This window comes from Rhinolophus sinicus, linkage group LG06, assembly GCF_036562045.2.
Source record: "Rhinolophus sinicus isolate RSC01 linkage group LG06, ASM3656204v1, whole genome shotgun sequence".
Taxonomy (NCBI): Eukaryota; Metazoa; Chordata; class Mammalia; order Chiroptera; family Rhinolophidae; genus Rhinolophus; species Rhinolophus sinicus.
This window is the reverse complement of record NC_133756.1, coordinates 125,283,065-125,309,710: the sequence shown is the minus strand read 5'-3', so window position 1 is coordinate 125,309,710 and position 26,646 is coordinate 125,283,065. Positions and strand designations below refer to the sequence as shown.

General features: G+C 38.8%; 1 protein-coding gene across 4 annotated transcripts in view; it reads right to left on the bottom strand.

The window, feature by feature from the left end:
- The window catches only part of ZNF143 (zinc finger protein 143), a 42,922-nt gene extending 16,875 nt beyond the window's left edge, over positions 1-26,047 (bottom strand). Inside the window, exons 1-10 of one of the 4 annotated variants that reach the window (XM_019728891.2) lie at positions 25,917-26,047; positions 14,691-14,809; positions 14,279-14,371; positions 13,367-13,450; positions 12,769-12,852; positions 11,318-11,514; positions 10,525-10,599; positions 3,898-4,017; positions 2,026-2,101; positions 1,179-1,304 (exon numbers count right to left, since the gene is read on the bottom strand). In XM_019728891.2, coding sequence (XP_019584450.1) covers positions 1,179-1,304; positions 2,026-2,101; positions 3,898-4,017; positions 10,525-10,599; positions 11,318-11,514; positions 12,769-12,852; positions 13,367-13,450; positions 14,279-14,371; positions 14,691-14,802 — 967 coding nt within the window. In that variant the 5' untranslated portion in view covers positions 14,803-14,809; positions 25,917-26,047. Of the gene's footprint in view, positions 1-1,178; positions 1,305-2,025; positions 2,102-3,897; positions 4,018-10,524; positions 10,600-11,317; positions 11,515-12,768; positions 12,853-13,366; positions 13,451-14,278; positions 14,372-14,690; positions 14,810-22,830; positions 22,853-24,992; positions 25,100-25,916 lie in introns of those variants that run through there. The other 3 variants (XM_019728921.2, XM_019728911.2, XM_019728901.2) reach the window with 3 other exon arrangements.
- Between the last annotated feature and the right edge of the window lie 599 nt (positions 26,048-26,646).

The window sequence follows — 26,646 nt, the reverse complement described above, 5'->3', positions numbered from 1 at the left end:
ACTCCTCTGACTCTGCAATACCTTGCTTTGTTTTTGCACTGAAATCACTTGTATTTATAACAGAAGTCCCTTGACGCCCCTTACTCAAATACAACATTATACAAATGAAAATACTCATGATTTAGAAACCACATAAATATGTGGTTTGCTGGATGAGTACTATCAAAGAAAGCACAATTTTGATGTTTTGAACAAATATTAATAAAACTAGATTATGATTTTATGTAACTTTTATATAAAAAGTTGACATTATGTAGCAAATCCAAACAAAATTTGCAGGAGTTTGGAAACACTTGCTTCTGATATAATGAATAAAAATAAGTGCATGAATGAAATAGAAGCAGAGATCTACAGCTTTGCTCCTGAACATTATAAAATAAAGCCAATTTTGGATCATATTGGAACTAAAAGTTTAATGAGTGGAAGAATCCTCCATGGAAATGTGCTAAACTATTTCAGAATGCTTGTAACTATCTGGGGACAAACTTATCACACTGTATTTAACACATCTGTTGTAAAATCTCAAACAAATTTCTCTCATACTGTATTTCTTAGTCAACAGCTTATAACAGCATCTCTTATCAAGTTTCTGAAATTCTTCAAGCTCTGACCCAAAGCAAATAATTACCTTTATAACACTAATTCCATAAATAATCAAGCACTAAGAAGAGAGGGGAGGAAGGGAGGTAAGAACAAGTACCCTTTAGGAAAAGGAGAGAAGGAAATATAAAGGGGAGGAGATGATCACAGGAAACAACAAGCTTTTCTTTCTTTGGGGCTGTTAGGGATTCAGACGCTTTCTTTAGCAGCAGCTTAATGTCTCAGAAACAATATTAAATTGAGAAGGAATTGGGTGCTTTAGGTTTTGGTCTCAGTTGGGCTACTAAATAGATGTGTAGTCCTTAAATAAGACTGTTGCTTAGATAATTCCTGAAAACTGAGAGGGCTGGTGGTCTAGGGCCATTGTTAATCTTTTTTGGGACAAGGACCCTTTTGAGAATCTAACAAAGTTATGGGCCCTCATCCTGGAAAGAAGCATACATGTGCAAATGGAATTTCAAGAGTTCAAGAAAAGCCCTTGACAATGACTCTCTGAAACTCCTTCAGAGGCGCCTTCCCCAAGGCCCCTCCCTGCAGGTAAGAACTCCTGGACTTGATATATTTGTTCACACCAGTACCTGTATGAGTTCTGATATGTTTCTGTAGATCTCCTGAAGTTTTGAAAGATTTAGTACAATTATCTTCTGAACACCGATATGGCTTTTCTCCTGTGTGAGTTCTGAAATGACTTTTTAATCCATAACCTTTAAGAAAAATATAAAAGAAATTTAATTACACAAGATGCTTCATTTCTAAGCATCCCCACTGAGATGAAGCTATTTAAAAATACAGTAAACACCAAGGATATAAGACTAGGCAAACAACAGAATAACTATTAAAAACGTACAAGAGTACGACAGCTCAGGACTGTCATGCTGAAAATTCAATAGTTTCATCGCTGTCTAGAAGAGGCCGTGTGTTTTTCTTTTTATAAAGTGCCCCAATCTTATTAGATGTTCACAACTCATAATGCAAAAGCCTGAAGTGGATGGAGACATGGAGCGAGGAACAGGGTGGAAGTCAGGACCCTGGTCCTCGTCCTGCTGGATGCGATGCGCCCTTGGGCAGACCCCAGCCCACTACTAAGTCCCAGTTCCCTATGGTTCCCTAAGGTCCGTCCTAATGTTGAATTCTGTGTCCGTTTTTAACGCTTGGCTTTTATTTTTCCTGCTAAAAGAAAGCAGGGTGTGGAATGAAACACCGAACATAGTAGGCAAAAACAAAACAAGCCTGAGGAGAAAAATGAGAACAGAGAGAGAGATAATAGAGCAAGCAGGACAAGAGGTAGTTAAGGGAGAGACTGAAAAACTGGTCGCTGTGTATCTGCTAATTCAGACAAAGGCAAAGGGTCAGTTCCTGGGTCTGGCCTGTCTCTACTTGCCCCCAAAGTGGAACCAAAAAAACAAAGAAAATTCACGTCTTTACCTGTTGCAAATGCTTTCCCACAGCCTGCATGCTCACACTGGTAAGGCCGGTCTCCTGTGTGTGACCTCTCATGGACCTGTCATTAAAACATAGGCGTGATTCTATTTCCTTCAGGCATTCCTCAGGGAGATGGTGTCAACACAGGCCTATGGATTTTTTTTATTCATTGCTGAATTATTTTGTTGTTTGTATGTTATTTTTGAGAAACAAAAGATAACTTTTCTCAAAAACTACAGCCCAACAATTCTCAATATAAACCAAAATGCTCTATGTTAAGAAGTACTCATTTTAAATAAGGAACAGGGACACTGGAGGTTTGGTCTTCTGGACTGGTCAAAGGTGTCTGTATGGAACATATACGTACATGGTGAGAGCTAGGAGCCGAGTGTAGGGAGAGGCTACACAATGTAAGGGTAAGAATGGGGAGGCTGCAGCTAGGCAAAGCTTCTGAGGCAAAGCTTCCCCAGTGACTAGTGGTGTGGCCACGGCACTTGCCTTCTCTAAGCCTCCAAATTTTCTTTGTAAAGTGGGGACATAACAGTATCTGCTGTAGAGTGCTGCTATGACAAATCAATGATCATGACAATGGCCAACATTTACTGAACTTCTACCATGTGCCAGGCCATTCTTTTCAGTACTTTACATGTATAGTATTATTTAATTCTTGCAACCACTCTATGAGGGAGGTACTTTTTGTGATCCAATTTTATAGATAAGGACAATGAAGTACTAACAAGTCAGGCAACGTGTCAAGGTTACACACTGATAAGTAGTAGAGATGGGCTCTCAGGCTGCTACTCCAAATATGCCAAATGCACACTTCTTGACCCACTGCAAGTTATTCAATGATTGTTACTATTATTTTTATAAGTGGTATGTTGTGTTTAGCTGCAAAGAAAGTACTTGGCTTATATATTTGGAAAAGAGAACAAATCAACCCCAACTTCTACTAGATTTCAGCATATCACTGTTAACGAGTGATTATACACACTGCTCATATAATTATATACATTTCACATTTGACAAAAATATATTCAAAATTGGGGTGGCCAACTGGCTCAGTTGGTTAGAGCGCCGTACTCATAACACCAAGGTTGCTGGTTCGATTCCTGTATGGGCCAGTGAGCTGCGGCCTCCACAACTAGATTGAAAACAATGACTTGACTTGGAGCTGATGGGTCTTGGAAAAATACACTATTCCCCAATAAAAACAAAAACAAAAACAAAACAAAACAAAACTAAACAAACAAACAAACAAACAAAAACAACTAAAAAAAAAAAGTATTCAAATATACAGAGTACCTGTCATGTGCCAGGTGCCAGGTAGTATGCTTGCCAATAGGGAGGCAGAGATGAAGTAAACACAGTTCAAGACCTCAGACTTGATAGTTTCTAAAATATGCATAGGCTTTTTTTTTTTTTTTTATTGGGGAAGGGGTACAGGACTTCATTGGGGAACAGTGTGTACTTCCAGGACATTTTTCCAAGTCAAGTTGTTGTCCTTTCAATCTTAGTTGTGGAGGGCGCAGCTCAGCTCCAGGTCCAGTTGCCGTTGCTGGTTGCAGGGGGCGCTGCCCACCATCCCTTGTGGGACTCGAGAAATTGAACTGGCAACCTTGTGGTTGAGAGCCCACTGGCCCATGTGGGAATCGAATCGGCAGCCTTTGGAGTTAGGAGCATGGAGCTCTAACTGCCTGAGCCACTGGGCCGGCCCCTGCATAGGCTTTTGTGTGTCTTTGTATGAGTGTGAATGTGTGTCTGCACCTTGATAAGCGGGGGAAAACAACAGCATTTGAATGCTACATATATATTATGTTGGCGTTTAATATCCTAGGTCTCTCATAACTAGATACAGCATTTCTTTATGTATACCTTAAGATGATGAGCTGTTGTATATAATTTTCCACATCCATCATATGCACATCGAAATGCCTTCTCTCCACTCTGTTGAGATTTAGCAGTTACTCTTGTTGCATGTCCTTGTAAGACAATCTAGATGAAACAAAAAGTATGATTTAAATTATTTATACAGAAATAAAATAGATGAAATTACTATTTTCAGAATAAAAAAGAAAAAATTGTGATGCAGGTTTCCAGACTCAGGTCATTTTATGAAGACTCTATCATGAGCCAGTTAGGCTAATTCTGTTCCACGGCTGAAGTCAGCGGTTCTGGAAGAAGTTGAAAGGAGACCCACGAGGGGGTATAGCAAGAGCTCACAGATCTACAGTAGTTCCCTCTTATCCATGGGGGACACATTCCAAGACCCCCAGGGGATGCCTGAAACCGCAGACAGTACCGAACCCTGTATATACTATGTTGTTTCCTATACATACATTCCTATGATAAAGTTTAATTTATAAGTTAGGCATAGTAAGAGATTAACAACAATAACTAAATACAAAATAGAACAAGTATAACAACATATTGTAATAAAAGTTATGTGAATGTGGCCTCTCCCTCTAAATAGCTTACTGTACTGTAATCACCTTTCTTATGACTATGTGAGATGATAAAATGCCTTATTAAGTCGAGAACTTTCAACTTTCGCTTGAAGGAAGTACTTTACAGATTCTCTTTGCAATATTTGAATTGCCAGCATCATTACTACTATGCTTTGGAGTCATTATTAAGTAAAATATTACCAAGTACTTAAACACAAGTACTACAATATCATGACAGTCGATCTGACAAGCAAGATAGCTACTAAGTGACTCATGGGCAGGTAGTGTATACAGCATGGATACATTGGATTAAGGAATAATTCACCTCCCATGCAGGATGGAGCAGGACAGTGTGAGATTTCATCATGCTACCCAGAATAGCACACAATTTAAAACTTATGAATTGTTTATTTCTGGAATTTTCCATTTAATATTTTTGGACAGCAGTTAACCACAAGTAGCTGAAACTGCAGTTAAGGAAGGGAATGCTGTATTCCCACTATAGAAAAATCAACCCAAGTGGCATTCACATTATATACAGGTATTCCCTGACATACTCAAGGGATCCACGCATGCGTGCATACACACACACATGCTTTTTTTTTTTTTTTAGCACGTGTCCTAAAAACAATGTAAAAAGCATTTTCAATTTCAAAAGCAATCAAAAAGGAGGTGTTAGGTCATTTGGGTCACCTGTGGGAGACATTACAATCCATATAATCCTAGTCTGTACTTATATTCAGTAGAAATCACTTTTCTGGAAATGGACACCACATGACTTCAAACAACTGCACTGATTTTAAAGGCTTTTTAAAGATGACCATCTATTTTAGAAATTAAGATAGCGTAAAAATTGAAGAATGACTCTACTCTGTGAATAATGTGATAACAGTGTTGCAACATCCCAGGTTGTGACACATGGCTCAAAAAGACTCTTCCAAAAGCTTTTGTATATTGCAAAAAATTTAAAAATAATGGAGGACTAAAGATCATCATGACTGAGGAGATACTACAGATGCTAAAGGCTGAAAGAGAAATCCGAAAATAAAAGGCATAACAAAATTAAGGAGATGACCCTTTTTTCCAAAGAGCTGTTAGAATCCCTTTGGTTTCTGGTAAAGAGAACTCTCTTATTTCCCAAAGAGATTCTATCACACAGCACCTGCTGCAGATCAACATGGAGTTTTTGGTAAATAAAAATTTCATACAGGGCCGGCCCTGTGGCTCAGGCGGTTAGAGCTCCGTGCTCCTAACTCCGAAGGCTGCCGGTTCGATTCCCACATGGGCCAGTGGGCTCTCAACCACAAGGTTGCCAGTTCAATTCCTCGAGTCCCGCAAGGGATGGTGGGCTCTGCCCCCTGCAACTAAGATTGAACATGGCACCTTGAGCTGAGCTGCCTCCCAGATGGCTCAGTTGTTGGTTGGAGCACGGGCTCTCAACCACAAGGTTGCCAGTTCAATTCCTCGACTCCCGCAAGGGATGGTGGGCAACGCCCCCTGCAACTAAGCTTGAACACGGCACCTTGAGCTGAGCTGCAGCTGAGCTCCCGGATGGCTCAGTTGGTTGGAGCCTGTCCTCTCAACCACAAGGTTGCCGGTTCGACTCCCGCAAGGGATGGTGGGCTGTGCCCCCTGCAACTAGCAACGGCAACTGGACTTGGAGCTGAGCTGCGCCCTCCACAACTAAGACTGAAAGAACAACAACTTGAAGCTGAACAGAACCCTCCACAACTAAGACTGAAAGGACAACAATTTGACCATTGTTCCCCAATAAAATCCTGTTCCCCTTCCCCAATAAAATCTTTAAAAAAAAAAAAAAAAAAAAAAAAAAAAAAAAAAATTTCATACAGGGCCGGCCCTGTGGCTCAGGCGGTTAGAGCTCCATGCTCCTAACTCCAAAGTCTACCGGTTCGATTCCCACATGGGCCAGTGGGCTCTCAACCACAAGGTTGCCAGTTCAATTCTTCGAGTCCCACAAGGGATGGTGGGCAGCGCCCCCTGCAACTAAGATTGAACAGGGCACCTTAAGCTGAGCTGCCGCTGAGTTTCCAGATGGCTCAGTTGGTTGGAGCACATCCTCTCAACCACAAGGTTGCCGGTTCGATTCCTCGACTCCCTCAAGGGATGGTGGGCTGCACCCCCTGCAACTAGCAACTAGCAATGGCAACTGGACCTGGAGCTGAGCTACGCTCTCCACAACTAAGACTGAAAGGACAACAACTTGAAGCTGAACGGCACCCTCCACAACTAAGATTGAAAGGACAACAACTTGACTGGGGAAAAAAAAAACTTCCTGGAAGTACACATTGTACCCCAATAAAGTCCTGTTCCCCTTCCCCAATAAAATCTTTAAAAAAAAAATTTCATACATATGTTTCTAATTGCCTGATCTTTTCTATCTCCATTTTTAAGGTAATGAATGTGCTTTACAGAATCTGAGTCAGTATGAGAACTGATAAACAAAAATTTTTACTTGCATTACTAAATATTTAGGTTTTAAAATAATCATTGTTTCCTCCATTTTCAGGTAAACCCAGATATTTTCAATCTGCATAAAACTGTGACTTAACACATTTAATCTATTTACATGATGCATTTACATTACATAAGATTTTTTTTAGGGTAGATCCTTTTTAAAAACTTGTTTATTTTTTATCTTACCGCATGTGACAAACTAGCTTTTTAAAATCATTCTTCTAGCTTTGAATAGAGTTATTGAAACTCTGGGACTGGGTCAGGTCCTCATCATTTAACTACGGTAATACACATGTTTAAATGGTAAGGGGAAAGAGTAGACAATTACTGAGGCTAGAACAAGGGTCAGGGGATTTAGAGGGGCCCAGAATTAGGTAACTGCATAGAAAACGGTGGTTCAGTATGCCTAATATGGACACTGGTGGCTATACAGAATGTACCTTAGGTTTTTCTTGAAACTGTCAAATCAACTAAAAAAACAAGCCATAGATCTCAATGTAATTGTTAAAGTACAAGCAGTAATTTAGACATACTCATGTATTACAGTGTATCCATTAAATGTTGCAGACCACAATTTTCTGATTAAAGGTAGGCCTGTGTTGATAAAACATTTAGGTAAAACATGGGCGCAATTCCCAATAGTTATTAAGGGAAATGCTTACAGACTGGAAAGTGTCTTTAGAAAGAATGATACAATTCCACATCTTCTCTGCCTAGGAAATTCCATCTCCCTACCTCCATGAGGTATGTTCTCATCATTCTAAACAGAATTGATTCTTTAATTCCTCAGCATCTCTGTAATATTTAGCTTAGATCACTGACATGGCACTTGATCAGCTGTCTTATTTTAAGAATATCTGTATTCTGTTCTCTTCCCTATTAGTTTAACAGCTCCTTGAAGTCAAGGATTGTGTCTTATCTGCCTTCATACCTCACAGTGCTAGGTAAAAAGATTTATGTCACTAAATATATGAACAGAATCAAAAGGAACTGAAAGTTTTTTTTGGGGGGGGTGTTAAAAACTTCTAAAATTAAGATTGTGGTGATGATTGGTCAACTCTGTGAATTTACTAAACCCACATTGTGGTTTACCATTTTAAATGGTTGACCTTTATAGTATATGAAATAAATGGTAATTGGAATAAGAAAGTTTCTGTTTATTTCTCAAAAACCAGAAGAGCCTCTGATTCCTTTAAAAATTAACTCTTATTTTTCAAAGTTTATTATTACTTTTTCTAATTATAACAGTAATCCATGTAAGAGTACATTGGAGGAATCTGGATACCATTGCAAAGAGTAAAGAGAAGTTCAAGGGAACTATAATTCCACCATCCAGGGAAAACTTTTATTAACATCATGATGTGTTTCTATTCAGTATTTTCTAAATGTACATATATTAGTGTGTAGTTTTATCTTAGCAGAATTGGAATTATGCTTTACATGAATTCTAAAGGCAGATATTACTTGAAAGTGAGACTCCAAAGCAAGAGAAAAGAGTTCTTGCTCGTCTCTCTACTTCTCTAGGAGCACCAGAGGAGTGTGCTTATCTCTTCTCAGGTCTGACAGATTAAACCCAACAGCTCACACTTTCAGACTAGATTGTGGCAGCACATTATCTTGGAGAGGCTCACATCTGAATCTTTTGTTGCTATATTGCTCCCTCCTAGGCCAATTTATCAGAAGCTTTAATTCTGGTATGAAATATTCATCAAGGGCTTGGCATCTAATTTAATTAAGCCGAAACAATGAAGTAAGGTAGAATTCATAACCTGTGATGAGGATGAAAATTATTTTAAAAAATGTACTTATGTGGTACACATGTCCAATGGAATATTACTCGGCCATAAAAAAGGAAATCTTACAATTTGCAACAACATGAATGGACCTAGAGGCTATTATGTGCTAAGTGAAATAAGTCAGACTGAGAAAGACAAATACCATAAACTTATATGTGGAATCTAAAGAACAAAACAAATAAACAAACAAAACAACAATAGACTCCTGGATACAGAGAACAAACTGATGGTTGCCAGAAGAAGGGGGGTTGGGGAGCTGGATGAAAAAGGTGAAGGGATTAAGAAATACAAATTGGTAGTTACAAAATAGTCACGGGGCTGTAAAGTAGAGAATAGAGTCAATAATGTTCCAACAGCTATGTATAGTGTCAGGTGGGTACTAGACTAATTGGGGGATCACTGCGTAATCGTTAGACATTTATATAATAACTGTTAGTCATTAATCAGAGATAGAACCCTTACTGGGTCACCCCCAGATACGGACCTGCATCACTTATATATATTTACATTATGTTTACACTTTAGTAGAGGTTGACTTAGGTGGATATGACATACGGCCATATAAAAAATATTAAAGTCTCATTTTATGAATTCAAAGACTTGAAAATTTGTCAAGAATCACATAGTTTCAAAGCTGATGGGCTTAGTGAACTGTAAACAGTGTTTATTGCCACTTCATGGCACCACTTTAGCTGAAAAACAGAAATACTGGCTATTCAGCAACGTTTAGAAGCATTAAATTTCTACCACTGTTTTCAGTGATTCCTGTTATTTTTATCATTTACTATTATTATAAACGTAAAACCTTCTTGATAACCCCTAATAGTATCACTCAGTGTCACTTAGTGGTGATGCTAATGCTCAAGTTAAGTGTGGCCCTGAAGCAGTAACTTTAAAATAGGAGTTAAATATGATAAAACTCTCAGAAGAATGCAAAAAACTGTGATAAGGGAGCAGCCAGCAAAGTGTCAGAGATAATTTCTGAGACAATAAGGAGCAGCATTAGAGCAAGAATATGCTACAAGGATTATAGAAGCTCCAAGAACACTCACTCATGCAAACACAAAAACATATAATGCCAAACAGAGTCTTGAATTAGGCAAGTTTTTGAAGTTTTGAATTGTAGATCTCCCAGAATGCATCTGTACTATTTGGTACTTGCTACAAAACTTTTAGAAGCACTGCTGCTCTAAGTTGTTATTTGGGTAAGAGTTAGCCAATGACTGGATGCAGGGTGAGCATGTGAATCAAGGGCAGCTAACCCATGGCCTTCTGCAGCCCAGGAAGCGGTCTGGCACAAAAAGTATAAACAGCTTTGCCCAGTAGGAACAATGATAACCAGCTACGCTGGACCTTCTCTCCAAGAGTTGAAAAGGGAAGTATGGAGGGAATCGGAAGCAAAAGAAACAAAGACATAAAAAGCAATGTAGCGAGGATTAGTTAGTCATAATAATGACAAAGCCCCAGAAAAAGGATCCACAAACTGCTACAGGCAGGGGCAATCAGATCACCTGGTCTCCAAAGCTGCCTTGGTTTCTAGCACACAAACTTCAGCTGGATTTCTGTGATATTTCTATTTCTTCAGTGCCACTTTACAACCATATGATGAATCCTGAGACCTGAGGTAGTTTGAGAAAGCTGCTAATACATACTGTACACTGTTTTTCTGAATAGGTAAGATTTTCCTAGAAAAGTAGTGAGTTCCCTATTCTGGCTTTCATCCATAAAAGAGCCTAGAATGCTAAGAGAAAGAGATTCTAATGTAAAAAAGTAGCTTTACATACCTGCATTTTTTTCTCTTGCTCATTTTCTCCAATCATTCCAGCACCTGTTACACTTTCACTTCCATCAATGGACACCTATAGGAATAAAATAAAGCTTAAAAACGTTTTACCATTTGATAGTTGTTTAGGCTGGGTGATAAGTACATCGGGATTCATTTTCATTTACTTTTGTGTATGTTTGAAAATTTCCATAATAAAAGTTGGGAAATAACCTTTTAAATTATATAGAATATATATATTCTATGCCAGGGGTGGGTGGGGTGGGGGAACCCTGCCCTTTTGATGTAAAACTTAATTGAGATTTTCCTTCTCTTTTTCCAATCTCTAATTTCTACTTCTTAATTCATAAACAGCTCTATCTATATTTCTCTTATGGCACTCATCCTCAAATATATCTTTTTGTGAGTTACCTGCCACACATTTCTTTTCTATAAGCTCTTATCCCATCACCTTATTTTTCTTTCAGTATTTCTTTTTACATTTCACTTCTTTTAAGATAAATGCCAATCTTCTTGATGCTGTCTGATTTTGACTCCTATCTTTGGTGTGGTATTTTTCTTTTTTAAAAAATTTTACTAAATTTATTGTGATGACATTGGTTAATAAGATTATATAGGTTTCAAGTGTATAATACATCATCTATAATGTATTATACATCATCTGTTTGTTGCATTGTGTTTGATTTTGACTTTGAATTGCTAGTTTCTTATTTGATAAAATATGTATTGTTTTGTTTTCTTTTCTTTTAATGAAAAATAAAGCAGGATGTTGTTGTCATTGTAAAATGATGTACCTTTGCTGCATACTGTTCCAAAGCACTGATGGTGTCAGGGTCGATCGTGGCATCTCCAGTGTGCAGACCTGCCACTGTACCATCAGCCTGAATGGCCAAGATGGTGTCCGACTGCGGGACTTGCACTGCATGGTGGATGTAAGCTGTGGTGCCGTCCTCCAGCTGAACTGCCTGTAATGCGCTCTGGTCATAACTATCTGAGGGAGTGGAAGAGAATGGCATTAAAGAGAGTCTGATAAGCAGTTACGTATTTAAAGGAAGAAGAGAAGGAAGTTTAACTGAGTAGTTTACATGAGCACTGGCTCATTTGTTTTACATGTGTTATTTCATTCAATCATCACAATTCTACTTACTACTACCCCCACTGTACAAATGGGAAACTGAGGTTTGGGGAAGTAAACTTACTTTCCTTAGGAACCAGGAGATAAATAAAACTAACAATTAACAGTCAAAATCAGTATGTAGAGAAACCAGGATCCAAATTCACGTCAGTGTGACTCCAAAGTCCATTTTTTGCCCTCTAAGTAACTATACGAAGCTATATACAGTGTTGTGAAATAGTAAATCTGTACAATTACAATGAACCGATGATTTACTCCCACAGCTAAAGAAGAATTTCAGAGTTTACTTTTTCTCATCTTTAATAAACAAATTTACTTACAAATTTAAATATTCTCAAATTTAAAAAATTTCTCCCTTTGGTTTCACAACTAAACCGTCTTTCTAAAACATGTTATATCATTCTATAATAAAATATTTTATAAAGTAATAACAATAGGTAACATTTATTAAGCATTTACTATGTGACAAGAATTATTCTAAGTGCTTTACAGATGTTTGCACATTCTGTTGTCCCAACAACCCTATGATGTAGATACTGATTATAATCCTCATTTTATAGCTGATGAAACTGAAGAACAAGGAGGTTAAGTAATTTGCTTATGGTCATACTGCTAAAGAATAGCAGACCAAGATTTGAATACAGATCTTCTGGTTGCAGAGCTCTGCTCATTACTCCGATGCATTCCATCTCAAACCCCTGGTCCTCTCCACACAAAGCTAATAAACGTTAACATTTTGCCATATTTGCTTTAGATATTTTTAAAATTTTTATTTAGTTTTAAATAAAGATCAACACAGCAAGCAAAGGACTTTGCTAAAGAAGTTACATTTAAGCGGAAGAAAAAAAAATCAACAATTTAACTTTCAAATATTTAATTTCATATTTTAAAAGCAGCCTCTATTTGAAGTCTTGCAGGAAACAGGGGTTTGCTATTCAGACCTGGTATTGGACAGTTCAAATTATTAGGAACTTTTTCCTTAGATTGTGCAAAAATCTGCCATCTTGTACGTGAGAACAAGTACACAATTCTTTTACATGACAGCACTTCAGTAACTAAAGGCAGGTCTTATTTTTCCCACACTGCCATTTCTCCCTTATTTTATTTTACCTTTGGAGGTATGGTGAATAAATGCTGTAGTTCCATCTTCTAACTGTACTGCTTGACCATCCTCTAGACGTAAACTGTCCCCTGCTCGAGAACAATGCTTACATTTAGATCCCATGTTTTCTGACAACTCAGCAACAACAGAATAAATAAATCATTAAACACATTATAAAAACTACACTTGCTTTATGGGTCCTTGAACATTTAAGTAACTTCAGTGAAGCTGTTCTGAATAAGTGTCTAAAGGTAAAAAGATATTAAGATACTTGTTTTAGGAATATATCAGGGGATAAGGAGAGTTGAAAGAAGGAAGAAAAAAGAAGAAAATGAGAGACATGCAGGATTTTGCTCAAATAGTAGAAATATTTACTTAGGACTGTTGCACATTTATCTCAAGTGTAATCCAGTAATTTATTTTCTTTTATCTTTGAGAGAAAGTCTCAATTAAAATGGTCTTTAGATGCTCTTTTTGACATCTATTGATCTTCCCTTTCAGAAGGAGGACTAGAGCTCAGGATTAAGTTTAAGTAGTAAGAGGAACTGGAGGAAGCAAATACTGAAGTATGAAAACCAAAAGGCTAAATAAGTATCAAATACTTACTACTTTTAGGTATGGGTACATGTTGAACATAGGCAGCAGAACCATCTTCCAACTGAATGACCTGGCCATCTATGAGTTTTCCATCTGGAACACAACATTTAAGCCAATAAATTAGCACAAGCAAAAAGTTTTAAACGTTATACAATTTCAAAATGATATCAACTATAAAAACATACACTACTTAAGCTCATGTTCATCTTGATTCTTCCCTCAATGTTCTGAGGCAATTCAATAACACATCCAGTGATCCTATAGAAAGCAGAAAATCCTCCCTCAGCCATCCTTCCTCCCCTCCAATTTTCAATTAGACAAGTTCAAGAGGAAGAGTGGCTCATCACAGCAGGCTACATGAGTTGAACCTCTATATACCTTTGAGAGCCACTTAGGAACAGTGACTCTGACCATTGGGAAGCTGAAGCTGGGAAGAATAAACAGATATGTCAGTGTATGTGAGGCTATGTTGTATGTTGTCATTCTCATCCCTGGGGGAATAAGTCCCTGGACTACATATTCACATGCTCAGTAGGTTTCCACAAAAACAAGTAGTTTGAGAATTAGACTATTTTTTAGAGCAAAGTAAACACTGATTCAGAGACAATGTTATATAAGCAATACCAAATGTCTTTACTCTTATGCATATTTTATAAAAACATTAAATAATAACTTGAACCAAAAAAAGTAAGAGCGGTCTTACTAGAAACAGGCTGGGGACACTCTCCCTCCCCGCTTCCCCATTTTTCAAATATCTCAAAGGGGATCTCCAAATTATCAAAACAAAATTTAAGTTAAACTGAAACTATTTAAAATATGCAATAGAGTCTTTAGGAGGGATTGGGAAGGGGTAGAGTTGCTAAGTGCTCTGACTCTGAGGTTATGCATTGCTGGTATTAACCAATGGGCTGAGGCACATACCTTTGGAATTGTGCTGTATGTAAGCAGTAGAACCATCTGCAAGTGTCACTGCTTGCAAGCTGACACCTTCCATATTTTCCAAATTGTCACCATCTATTATAAAAAGATAGTTATTTTCTTTAGATAACTATTATATGTGCATGCTGTTTAATTTTTTTTAAATGAAAATTAGGCAAAAGGTAGATTGCTTAACTTAGACTCAAATAGAATTTCTTCTAGCATTTACAAAAATATTTCCCTGCCCTACTGTACCCAGCACCCACACCAAGGTAAAAACGCTCCTAGAAAGGCTTAGCTTTGGCTTGCCTTTAGCTACACCAGGAAGAGGGAAGTAAACACAGTGAGTTTTCATTTCCCTTTAGATAAATGCTGTTTTCAAACCCACATCATCCCTGCAAACAAGACTGCTCACCTGCCACAGTTACTGCCTCTGTCAGGCACAGGGTAACATGCTGGGCCTCCATTCCTCCTCCAGGAAACTCTGCCATTCCCTGAGAATCTCGATTTATTTGGGCTAACAACATTTTTTACCTTGAAGAAAAATATAGGCACTTGAGAACAAAGAATGATACACATGAAAAAAAGTTACAAAGAACATTTCAGAACCATAAAAAATTGCTAAGAAAGTAAACGGTGTTTGAAATAAGCTGAAATTTCACTTAATATGCAGGTTAAGACTATAAACCCGAGTCACCTCTTGCCCTTCCCATTTTTCCTTCCCTTGATGTAAAAGAAGCCTGAACTCTGTGCTTTCTTAAGATGGATTTGAAATACCACAGGGCTCCCATCTTCTCCATCGGCACTTTCTAGATCAATAAACCTTTCCTTACTCCAAACTCTGACGTTTTGAATTTTGGCCTTTTGAAGTGTCAGGCATAGAGACTTTGAACTGGTAACACTTCCATGTCCACACATATAGAAATAGCTCCTTTTAAAAGCTGTGTTGTGGTTCATACTGAGTACAGGTCCTAATATATTTGATAAGCCCTCTACTCAGGGTTATTTTAATATTTCTTTTTTTTTTTTGCTATTGAAAACCATGCTGCAAAAAAAAAGAAGAGTATTAACCCAAAGTCCAAGGCATGCTTTTCATAATTCATCAGTACTATTAAGCACACTGCCTATCAGTCTTGCCTATCGGTTTTGTATCATGTCTAAAATTGCCATAATTAGAATTCTTTGGGTTTAGCATGGTTGAAGATTCCAACTTACAATCCATGAGCAATCCTGGTTGCCTCAATCTTCAGAAATCTATCCTGAATCTGGCCACTTCTCACAACCTTCGCCATTACTTCCCTGATGCAAGCCTAACTACAATCTCTCACCCACTTTACTGCAAAGCATCCTAACTAGTCTGCCTACTTCTACTGTGACTTCCCCACAGTCTCTTCAACACAGCAGGCAGAGTGCCCTTTGTTAGAGCATGTCCCTCTTCTGCTCAAACCCTGATGGCTTCTCATCAGAGTAAAACCAAAGTCCTCATACTGGCCTATGAAGCCAAAGGTCTTGTCCCTCATTTCCTGTTACTCTCCATCTCATTCATTCCATTGCAACCACACTGGTGTCCTTGCTTTTCCTCAAACAAGTGTTCTGCTGCTTGAGGAGCTTTACATCTGATGCTCCTTCTGCCTGAAACATTCTTTCCAGCATTTTCATTATTATTCCCTCATCTTCTTAAAGTCTCTGTTCAATGAACAGCTTCCTTGTTCACCTCATTTCCAGCTGCACCTCTCACCCCTCAAGTGTGATGTACCCTCTCTCTCTTCCCTCCTTCATATTTCTGCATGGTACTTATTATTGAACACATTATATGTATTTACTTGTTTGTTTCTTATCTATTTCCCCCTGCACTAGAATGGACAGGGATTTTTCCCTGTTTGCTCACTGCTGACTCAAGTGCCTAAAAAGTACTTGAGTTATCGCAGAGGATTTGGGATAACTTAGCTACTTTAAGCCAGGGAACCGGACGAGAGTATCTCTTGAGGACTTTTCCAGGTCTAAAGATCTGATTTTCAGTGTCAATATTTAAAAAAGCAATAGGCAGAAAGCATAATAATTTTCAGTTATACTTATGTTTAGGACTACTTGGAGATTTTTGTTTTAGAAATTCTATAAATAGTGCCCTCTTTGGACTAATGCCAGGGACTGTGGTTTAGACTCACAGAAAGATATTAGTGCTGTGCTAAAAGTCAATCAAGGGTTGTTTTTCCGGGATCCCTGAAAGATTCATAGAGCAGACTGAAACTGCACTTTCTTGTTACCTCTGAGGGCTGACAGAGAAGTCTCAAAGTAACACTGGTACTCTGCTGTTAAGATGCTTAATGAATATAGGATTGGGACAAGCTAATTTTCAGAACTACTATCACTATATAACAGAAATATAAATTAAGATAAGGAAATGCAAGGGAAAACACTTATAAAGATGCAGTAAGCATTGCACGATTTTTGCAATATTCATTTAAGAGAGGCAGATTACAAGGTAATTTGGCTCATGAAGTTAAAAAATATCTAAGGTTTAATCGTAATGCAAGCCTTTGTCCTTTTCCTTCAATTATTTATAAATCTCCAAATAACTACAATATGTAACATTAGTAGGTAGCTGGCATATCTGCAATAAATAAAAGTTCTCTCATTTGAAATCTGGTCAACTGTTAAATTTCTTTAACCTATAGTTTCAATCCTAATGGGGAAAAAATCTACTCTAACTGAAAGATGAGACAGCTGTTTTCTGGACACAAATTGCTGGCAAATACAAGGGGTAGTGAAGGGAGAAAGGACTCAGAAGAGTTCAAATGGGCACTACAATTACCAGAGGTACTAAGCGATGGGAGGTGCACGGACCATCTTATTGTTCAAGTTCTCAAAAAGACTCTGTGATATAATCAATGCCTTGTTAGAAAATGATCCAAAGGGGAAAATCTGAGAGTGAAGAAAAGGAATAAACAAGCCAGAGATAAAACACTCTACAGTTGTTCACACCATACCCATCACCATGTCTTGATCATTTCTGTCACCAACGTTTCCAGGTTGTATGAAAATGAGCATGTAAGAGGCACATGACATCTTTAGAAAGGGCCACCTTGTGAAAGGCAGTCAATTTCATGCGCTTTAATAAGACTCATGGACCAAAATCAGACACAGAGGAGGCTGTCCTGAAGCACTAAGAATCTCCAATGAACTTAATGTGTGTAATAAAGTTCCTGCCTTTCTGGAAAATGATGATGTATGTGAGCATAAGAAGAAAAACCCTACAGAAATGTAGCAAATGTAATATCCAGAATACATAGAGCACTTGTACAAGTCAACAACAAAAATCAAAATACCATGATCTGCACTCGACTAACTTCGCCAGTAGGGAGGATAACCTAAGTTTGCCTAAGACTGAGGAAGTTCTGGGGACATGGGACTTTCAGTTTTGTTTAGTTTTGTTTTGTTTGGGGCGGAGGGGAGGGGAAAATTCACTTTGTTTTAAAATTGGGATGGCATTGGGCAAATCAAGACAAATTGGTTACTATATCCCTCCAGTCTTGTTTTAGCCAAAACCTGCTCCCTTTCTATACTCCAACAATATGATTAAAATTCTAGTAGTTAACGATATTGTCACTTAATAATAATGTTAATAACACAAATATATTAATAGAAAATGATAATGATAACTAACCCTTCCATAGTACTATTAGGTTGGTGCAAAAGTAATTGCGGTTTTTGCGACTATTTTTAACCTTTTAAACCGCAATGACTTTTGCGCCAAATTAATATATGCCAGGCATTATGGCTAATTTATTCAATCCTCCTAACAATCCTATGAATTAAGTACCATTTTATCCTAATTTTGCAGATGAAGAAAACGAAGATCAGAAAGGTTAAATGTCCTTAACTTCACAACGTAAGTGGCAAAGTCTGCCTTCTAACCATTTGGCTCAACAACTGTTATAGGAGCTACTGGATTGCATCTAGACCTCCAAACATTACTATTCACACCATCTAGAAAACTCTTTCTGCTCTTTACTTGGCTAAATTTTTCTTGTCTCAGTCCACCAGACAGTTTTACCTGAACTCCTCAAACTGGGTCAGAATGATTCAGATTCCCCGTGATACTCTGTCTATACTCTTATCATAACATTTATCACAGTAACTTTACCCATTCTTCTCCAGAGTGGAAGCAGTGTATCTACAGTAAGCAGTTACTAGAACAAACTCTCTAAGGAGGATGCCCCATAGTTAGATTAGAAAGTGAGGGTTACACCTAGGAAGGAATGCTTGTAAGAGGTAAAAGAACATTATTACTTAAGAATGAGGACTCTCGAGCCAGACAGCCTGCTTCAAAATCTCGTTTTTCCACATATTATCTATGTGATCTCGGGCAAGTTATTTACCTGCTCTGCCACAGTTTCCCTATCTGTAAAAGGAGGGTACTTCACAGAGCTGTTATTAGGATAAATATAAATCCTTTAGAATAGCACCTGGCATTACATATATGTTTGCTATTAATGCTTATGAGTAGTTTTAAGCTAAATGAGAAGAGATTTATACAGCTCCATGTCTCTGTCTTATTCTACTTTCTCTTATTACTAGGTTTTTGGTGTGAGGGGGGTAGAGTAGATTACATTCTTAAAGTAAACTCCCAGGATTAAGATTACTGGATTTAAAAATATGAGCATTTTTATGGCTATGACAATTTACCGCCATTAGTTTTTTAAAGTGTTGTGCTAACTGCATTGCCACCAGCAACACAATGAGTATGTTCTTTTTACATCTTTAGTGGCATTGGATATTATACTAGAAGGTTGGTCTGTTATAAGAACAGATGGATGATTAGTCAAAAAGATTAAAGGGAAGCACAAAAATGACATATACCGCAAATATTTTAATTTTAATATATAATCATACATTCATTCACTAATTTTTGCTAGAAGGCCAAGGCCTTTACTCTGAGAATTGGTCTGTGGATCTGTTCAGCATGGACTTTTTGCAAAAATCAGTAGCACGATGAATTCCAGTTGGGGTTACTTCAAAGAAGAGCAAGAACTTAAGATCTTTGCAAAGGGATTTTAAGATAGAATCCTTCTGGGCTGGTCTGGTGGCTCAGGCAGTTAGAGCTCCATGCTCCTAACTCCGAAGGCTGCCGGTTCGATTCCCACATGGGCCAGTGGGCTCTCAACCACAAGGTTGCCAGTTCAATTCCTCCAGTCCCGCAAGGGATGGTGGGCAGCGCCCCCTGCAACTAAAATTGAACACAGCACCTTGAGCTGAGCTGCCACTGATGGCTCAGTTGGTTGGGGCACGTCCTCTCAACAACAAGGTTGCCGGTTCGACTCCCACAAGGGATGGTGGGCTGTGCCCCCTGCAACTAGAAACGGCAACTGGACCTGGAGTTGAGCTGCGCCCTCCACAACTAAGATTGAAAGGACAACAACTTGACTTGGAAAAAAAAAAAAGTCCTGGAAGTACACACTGTTCCCCAATAAAGTCCTGTTACCCTTCCCCAATAAAATCTTAAAAAAAAAAAAAAAAGATAGAATCCTTCCATATTTGAACGTTTTTTCCCCTTCTGATATTTTATAGTTGTATCACTTACAGGACTAAGTCCAATTCCTTAGTCTGATATTCAGGCTACTCTTCAACCTGGTCCCTACCTACCCTTCTAATTTAATCTCCTATTATTCTCTTTTAGGTCTTTACCTTTACCATGGTCAAACTACTAAAAAATATGTTTGTTGGATAAATGTGCAGGATTTATATTTTGAGTAGTATATGTACAGGCACATGTATGTGTATGCACATACATATCAGACAATGTGTATGCCTTTACGGATATAGAGAGGTAAAAAGAAGTGGTCCTTGTTTTTAAGAAACTCATTCCATTACTCCAGACATGTAAAAACAGATCATTAAAACACAACACGGTGATTCCCTGTCAAGATGGTGTAGTAGATAAACGTTGTGCTTGCCTCCTCTCACAACGACATCAAAATTACAACTAAATTATAGAACCACCGCCCTTGAGAACCACCTGAAGACTAGCTAAACAGAAATCTTATAACTAAGAATATAAAGATAAAGCCACGTTGAGACTGAAAAACAAACCAACAAACCAACCAAACAATGTAGAAAAACAACAACCCACAATTAGGACAATTTGGCACTAGCTATCAAAATTTTAAACACAAGTCTTAAACCAAGTTATTCTACTTGGAACGTATTAAACAGATCCTCTCTCTTTTTTTTTTTAATTAAAGTTTATTGGGGTGACAACTGTTAGTAAAGTTATACAGATTTCAGGTGTACAATTCTGTATTACATCATCTATAAATCCCATTGTGTGTTCACTAAACAGATCCTCTCTTAAGTGTGCAAAGTTCACTATTATATTATTTATAATAGCAAGAAATAGTACAATCTAAAAATCCATCAAAAAGGACAGGTTAAATAAATTATAGGACATCCATAAGTGAAACATGCAGGCATTAAACAAAATGGGATAGATCTATATGAAATGGTGGGAAATATGTCCAAGATATACCGTAAGGGGGAAAAAGCAAATTGCAGAAGAGTATATATGGTATGACTACATTCGTGTTTTTAAAAATGTATCTAAGTATCTGCATATGCTTGTATAGATATTTAACAATTCACATGGTTACCTCCCAGAAATGGGACTAGGAAATGAGGGTGGAGTGTAGAAATTTAAATTTTTACTCTATACCTTCTAAGTTAAAAAAATTTTTACGTTGTATTATGTTCATTGTTTTAAAAACTAAAACTAGTTACTTAAAAAAAAACTAGTTACTTTACTATAAACAGAAGCATTAAAAGTAAGAGCACCTAAACTTTGTCTCAGGGATGCAAAGACAGGGCATGTGAATTTGGGCATAAAAAAATAATCATTTCCTACAGTAGGACGAGCAGAAAGGCAGTCCCGGAACAGGTAACAGCCTTTACCACCGGCTCTTCCAAGGTGCTCAGCTCCTCACTACCCAGTTTCAGTCATTATTTGAATCCTATAGTATTTGCTGTTATTTGACTTCTGGCCCAGGTCACTTTGAATTACTAATCGCTTTTATCATAGATTTATCTGCATATGGCTTTATAATTTGCTGGAGTGTTACGCATTTGAATCCTGCTCAGCTCCTGGGCAATTAGCCTTCTGCTGAGCTTCCATTTCCTCTTTCGAAGAAATGCAAGAACACCCACCTGATAAGGCTGTTGTAAGAATCAAGTGAAATAATGTATGTAAAGGCCTTAGCACTAAAGATGTATTCTTGTGCCAGTTTTCTTTCTACAAGTGAGGAAAGTGAGGTTTATAGAACCTTGTTCTTGGCTGAAAGGTTTCTCATTCCTGATAACTAATGCTCCTCTCCTCTTACCAGTTAACTCCTACATCTAGTCTGCCCAATTAGACTATAAGCCTTCTAAGGTATGTCCTGTATCCTATGGGTCTTTGGAATTTTGACTCCCAAGATTATATGCTCAATATATAATGAGTTTAAAATTCCTCATGTTGCAAAGTGCTTTACAATTACCATCCATTATATACCAGGGGTGCCAAAAAAATGTATACAAGTGGACACTTTGGTCAATGTTGCTCAAGCAGTAGTTCGCCAGTAATCAGAAGTGTCTGGACGCTGATGGTAACCACTTTGAGCAACTCATGTAATTGCAGAAGTCACACATGACTTGTAGTCATCTTTTGTTATCAGTATATATATTGAGCATTACAGTTTTAATAGTTTTCCTTTCTTAAAATGTGTATACATTTTTTTGGCACCCTCCGTATATTTAGCCACGCTGACCTTCTAGTAACTAGTACACACCTAATTCTTCCTGCTTTTGCACATATAGTTCAGTGTCACCTCTTACTTGAAATATCCATTCTACCACCATCTCCTTATTCTCTATCATAGGACTATTTCCTTCATAGAGAATTTCACTTACCAGAATTTCCAAGTTAACTCTAAGTTCCCCAAAGACAAGGTCCCCATCTGTCCTAGTCACCCCTGAATCCCTAGTGCCTACAAGAATGCCTGGCACATGGTACCTGATTACTAAATATTTGTTGAACAAATGAATACAATTTGTATGAGGTCATGGACAGGATTAAAGATTAGGTTTTCTTTTATTCCAGTGCTCTTTTCATTGTCTCACTTTTTATAACATGCTGTATTGTGTGGCTATAGCAAGTACAAACTACCATTAATTTAAATGATTCCAACTTCTTGTGACCATTACTCCATACTATATAAATCTCTGTATTTTCAATACGAGGCCAAATGCCTTCATCATTTAACTTAAAGATACATAAAAAGGTACAATAACATCCATCCTATGCCAATATTATGTACAGTACTTAAAATACTGTTATCAATCTAGGAACTACAGACATCTTACATTTTAAAAGTTAAAGAGTTGGGTATGTAGTAGGTTACTCAGTAGAATAACTCAGTAGAATACTCAGTTGAGAGACTGAGCTTTTGAGTCAACATAGATTTAAGCCCCAGCTTTGCTGTGTAATACGCAGTTGGACATGTTACCCTAAACTTCAGTTGACTCACCTGCAAAACAGGGGTAACTACTCCAGTACTTGACTTAGGTTTGTGGTTAAGATAAAGTTTATGTATATATGTAAATCACCCAAAAGCCATTTAATTCACCCCAAAAATCATTTAGCCACAGTTAAGTGCTGAGTAAAGTGGTATCTTAAGTACAAAAAAATGTAGTTTGGAGTTAAATGCTTGGGTCTACACATTAATGGACAAGTTATTAATGGACAGGGTTGTTTGTTACTGCAGTGTAGTTTTAAAATGGAATTACAGTTATGGGCAAGTATGTTGAAAACTTTATCATTGTTTTCAAAATTTTCTTTTCTACAAGGGGGACAGGGGATTTCTCAGTCTAAATCCATCTTAAAAACAAAATCATTTTGACAGTACAATAAAGTTTAAAACACTGTGTCACTAATTAAGCACAGAATGGAGCAGTAACGCATGCAACTCCTGGTTTTATTTCAGGACATTTTGTTCTGAAATACAGCCAGGAGCAAAAAGACCCAGAACTAGGTAAAACCTCACATTATAAAACAAAAACAAAAACTAGATAAAAACTTCCAAATTAAGTAAGGATGAAAACCTCAGGACTCAGAAAGTTTTCCTCACATGATCATAAACTGCACATACATTATACATAATTAATAACAGCTAAAGTAATAGTAGAGGCACAATTCCCCAATCCAGCTTGGTCTTTCCATGAAGAACACAATGAATCCTTACTTCACAGCACTATCTCAACTTGCAGCAAAAGGCTATGGACAGGGCCTGCCCGGTGGCTCAGATGGTTAGAGCTCCGTGCTCCTAACTCTAAAGGCTGCCGGTTCGATTCCCACAGGGGCCAGTGGGCTCTCAACCACAAGGTTGCCAGTTCGATTCCTCCAGTCCCACAAGGGATGGTGGGCTGTGCCCCCTGCAACTAGCAACTGCAACTGGACCTGGAGCTGAGCTGCACCCTCCACAACTAAGACTGAAAGGACAACAACTTGAAGCTGAATGGCACCCTCCACAACTAGGATTGAAAGGACAACAACTTGACTTGGAAAAAAGTCCTGGAAGTACACACTGTTCCCCAATAAAGTCCTGTTCCCCTTCCCCAATAAAATCTTTATTTAAAAAAAAAAAGGCTATGGACATTTTGCAAATCACTATCTGATAAGTTACTTGTATATAGATAAGACCTTTTACAACTCAATTAAGAGACAATCCAATTTAAAAATGCGGAAAAGACCCAAGTCGACATTCTCCGAAGAAGATACACAAATGGCCAAAAAGCACATGAAAAAAATGCTTAAAACCATTAGTCATTGGGAAATGCAAATCAAAATCACAAGAGATGCCACTGATACCCACTAAAATGGCTACCATGAAAAAGACTGCGTTAATAACAAGTGTTGGCAAGGATATGAAGAATTGTGAATTCTCATACACTACTGGTAGGAATGTAAAATGGTGCAGCCACTTTGGAACAGTTTGACAGTTCTTCAAAAGGTTGAACATAGCTACCATATGACCAAGAAATTCGACTCCTAGGTAGATATATCCAAGAGAAATGAAAACATGTCCACACAAAAACTTTTACACAAATGTTCATAGCAGCATTACACATACCAGACAAAAGCTGGAAAAAACCCAAATGTCCATCAACCGATGGATAAAACATGTTGTATCTATACATGAAATATTTGGCAACAGAAAGAAATTGCCACATGCTATAACACGAACCTTGTAAATATTATGCTAAGTGAAAGAAGCCAGTCACAAAGGCCCATAAACTGTGTAATTCCAGTCATGTAAAATGTTCAGAATAAGCAAATCAGTCAATTAGTGGTTGGGGGAGGGGTGGAAGGTTAAGGGGAAATGGAGAGTAACTTAATGGGTAGTTTCTTTTTGGGGTCATAAACATGTTTTAAATTGATTGTGGAGATGATTGCACAACTCTGAATATACTAAACCAACTTGATTACATACTTTAAATGGGTGAGTTGTAAGGTTATGTGAATTATACCAATAAAGCTATTATTTAAAAAAAAAATAGGGGACTATGGAATTATACGCCTGTATTAGTTACGAATCTCATCAGTTTTTCGGTGATCTTATCACCTATTCTTACTAAAAACTTAACAATGAACTTAAATACACAGATTTTTGTCAACTACAGCAAAACTCACATATCTTCCACTAAGATTCAGGACAAAGCTGACAATTTTCCACCATATCCCCCCGTTGATTATATCAGCTGATTAGACACTTCCAAACTAAATGTTGACATTGGTTTTAAACAAATAATGGGTTTAGCAATGGTTTCTCCCAACTTTTTCCTTAACTTCGTTAATGCGGGGGTTAAAGGTTAAAAAAAGAGTAAGGGGAGGGAATAAAAACTCCTTCACGTTCCACAATAAAATGTTAAAAAGCAACTGAAGGATTCGTTCACTCTTTGGCCCCAACCATGAAAAGGGAGGTATGATAAAATGAATAATTTCTAACATTCGATGTTAAGCCTCAGTGACCTAAAAAATTAAAAAAAAAAAAAAAAGTGAGGGAAACAAGTGATCTGTGCACGATCTGGGTTGGAGAAAATTCCAGGTGCGATCCGCAGGTGGGGTCCCAGCGGGCCCTGGGCCAGTCCTGCCGCCGGCGCCCCAGTTGGGGCCTAGTGCGGGCTGTGTCCCGCCGTCCCAGTCGGAGGAGCTTCGCCTCAGCAGCGCCTGGGGACTCGCTCCGCGCGGAGGTCAAGCCGAGAAGCGCCGCCAGGCTCCAGAGGGCTCCACCCTCCCCTCCTTCATTCCCTCCCCTCGGCGGTTCCCAGAGGGGAACAGGCGGGGCACAGCGCGCAGAGACAAGGTGTGTGGGGGGGTGGCGTCCGCAACGAGAAAAGCTCCGCCGCCCCAGAGTGGCGGCCGCGGGTTATTAATAAACTCCGCTTCTGCCCAGGCGCCGCTCCCGCGGCCGGCCGTAGAATCGGCAAGGCCTGCGGCGGAGGTTGAGCAGCCGGAGTCAGAGCCGGGGCCCGAGCGAGCCCGCGCCGCCGCGCTAAGGGCGGCGGCCGGGCGGAGAATAATGCACACTGGGTAAAAACACATTTATATACGAACCTCCGAGAAAATTTTCCAACAATTCCTTCGTCCGACCACCATGCACCAGGACAGGAAACAGCCAACCGGCCCCCAGGCCCCGCAACCCGCATAGTGAGTCTGAAGCCCACCCCCAGCTTCCATTGGGCTATCACTACGTTACTCACTGGACGGTTTCTGCTTGCCATTGGCTCAAATTTAGGCTACGTGAGAGACCGCCTTATCCACGCCCCATTTTCGTTACGTCATGTCTTAAAGGCTGCGTCTGAGTGGCTTGCGCAAAGTGCGGAATTAAAGTTCCTCTGTCTGACTGGTTAGCAGAACCGCTCATCCTAGACCGACACCGCCTCTCTGACAAGTGAATTACGCCGATTCTGGGGCCCCAGCGGGAGGCGCCATTTTGTAGCGAGGGAGGGAGGCTGGTCCTTGTGACTGGCCGGGAGGGAGAAGGGGTGGCTGGCGCCATTTTCCCCACAGGGGTAGGAGATGGCCTTGGCTCTCCCGGTGGGCTTGTTGGAGAGCGTTCTGGCGATTGGTTAGGCTTTGCCTTGCGATTGCCGAGTGTCGCCCGTTGGGAGGGAAGTGGGTGGGAGGGATAGGACAGGATGGAAAGCCTAACAGTTCCCTGGGGGCTCTCGATGCCAGCTGAGGCCTTTGGTCTTGGGCAAGGGCTGTGCTTATCCTAGAGCTGCTGTTTGCCGGTCACTGGCTGCCCTGCTTCTGCAGTCGCCGGGGTATCACCATTCGGTGG